Source organism: Buceros rhinoceros, unplaced genomic scaffold (genome assembly GCF_000710305.1).
Source record: "Buceros rhinoceros silvestris isolate BGI_N320 unplaced genomic scaffold, ASM71030v1 scaffold12888, whole genome shotgun sequence".
Taxonomy (NCBI): domain Eukaryota; kingdom Metazoa; phylum Chordata; class Aves; order Bucerotiformes; family Bucerotidae; genus Buceros; species Buceros rhinoceros.
In genome coordinates, this window is record NW_010425331.1 from 5,981 (window position 1) to 6,624 (window position 644).

Sequence of the window (644 nt, forward strand, 5' to 3'; positions counted from 1 at the left end):
TGCAGAGGCTGTGTGGAGAGAAGTTCTGCAAGTGCAGGGTCAGGTGGGAAGCATGTCCCACTGTGTGCAGCTGTCTGCACGCCAGTGGTGGTCCTGCTGCTTTCCCTGCCTGGCCTGGCTGGAGAAAATTTTTTTCCAGATGGTTCCCTTGAGCTAGTTAAGTGTATGCTCTTCTGTATTTTAGCTTTTAATTTAATTTTTAGGTCATTCATTACACTGCCAGCCATATAGCAGAGCGCACAGATGTGATTGATTTGTGTTTTCTTCCTGATATGATCTCATGTTCTTCAGAACAGCTTTGTAAGTTCTGTGAAAGTTGTTAGATTTCAGATAACGCTGCCCTCTTCTCTGATGGTGTAAATCTACCTTCTGAAAGGAGCAGAACGGTTGATAACTTGAGTTCACAAATTACCTGGTTTTTCCTCTTTGCTTGCTATTTATTTAGTTCCACTTTGGTGATAAAATACATGTGTTTATTTTTCCTAGTTCCTGTTTGATTCATTTATTTCACTGGTTAAGAGAGGGAAAGGCACTACCATTTCCTCAGTCCTGCCCAAGACTGGCGTGACAGCTTCCAGAGTGGAGGTCAGTGTAGAGATACTTGTTATTCATGCCTATCAGTGAGGCTGAAAGCTTGGTAACTC

General features: G+C 42.9%; 1 protein-coding gene across 1 annotated transcript in view; it reads left to right on the plus strand.

Annotated features, from left to right (window-relative positions):
• Positions 1–644, plus strand: part of CPS1 (carbamoyl-phosphate synthase 1, mitochondrial) — a 71,767-nt gene that overhangs the window by 5,871 nt on the left and 65,252 nt on the right. Inside the window, exon 6 of the mRNA XM_010141114.1 lies at positions 487–585. Coding sequence (XP_010139416.1) covers positions 487–585 — 99 coding nt within the window. The remainder of the gene's footprint in view (positions 1–486; positions 586–644) is intronic.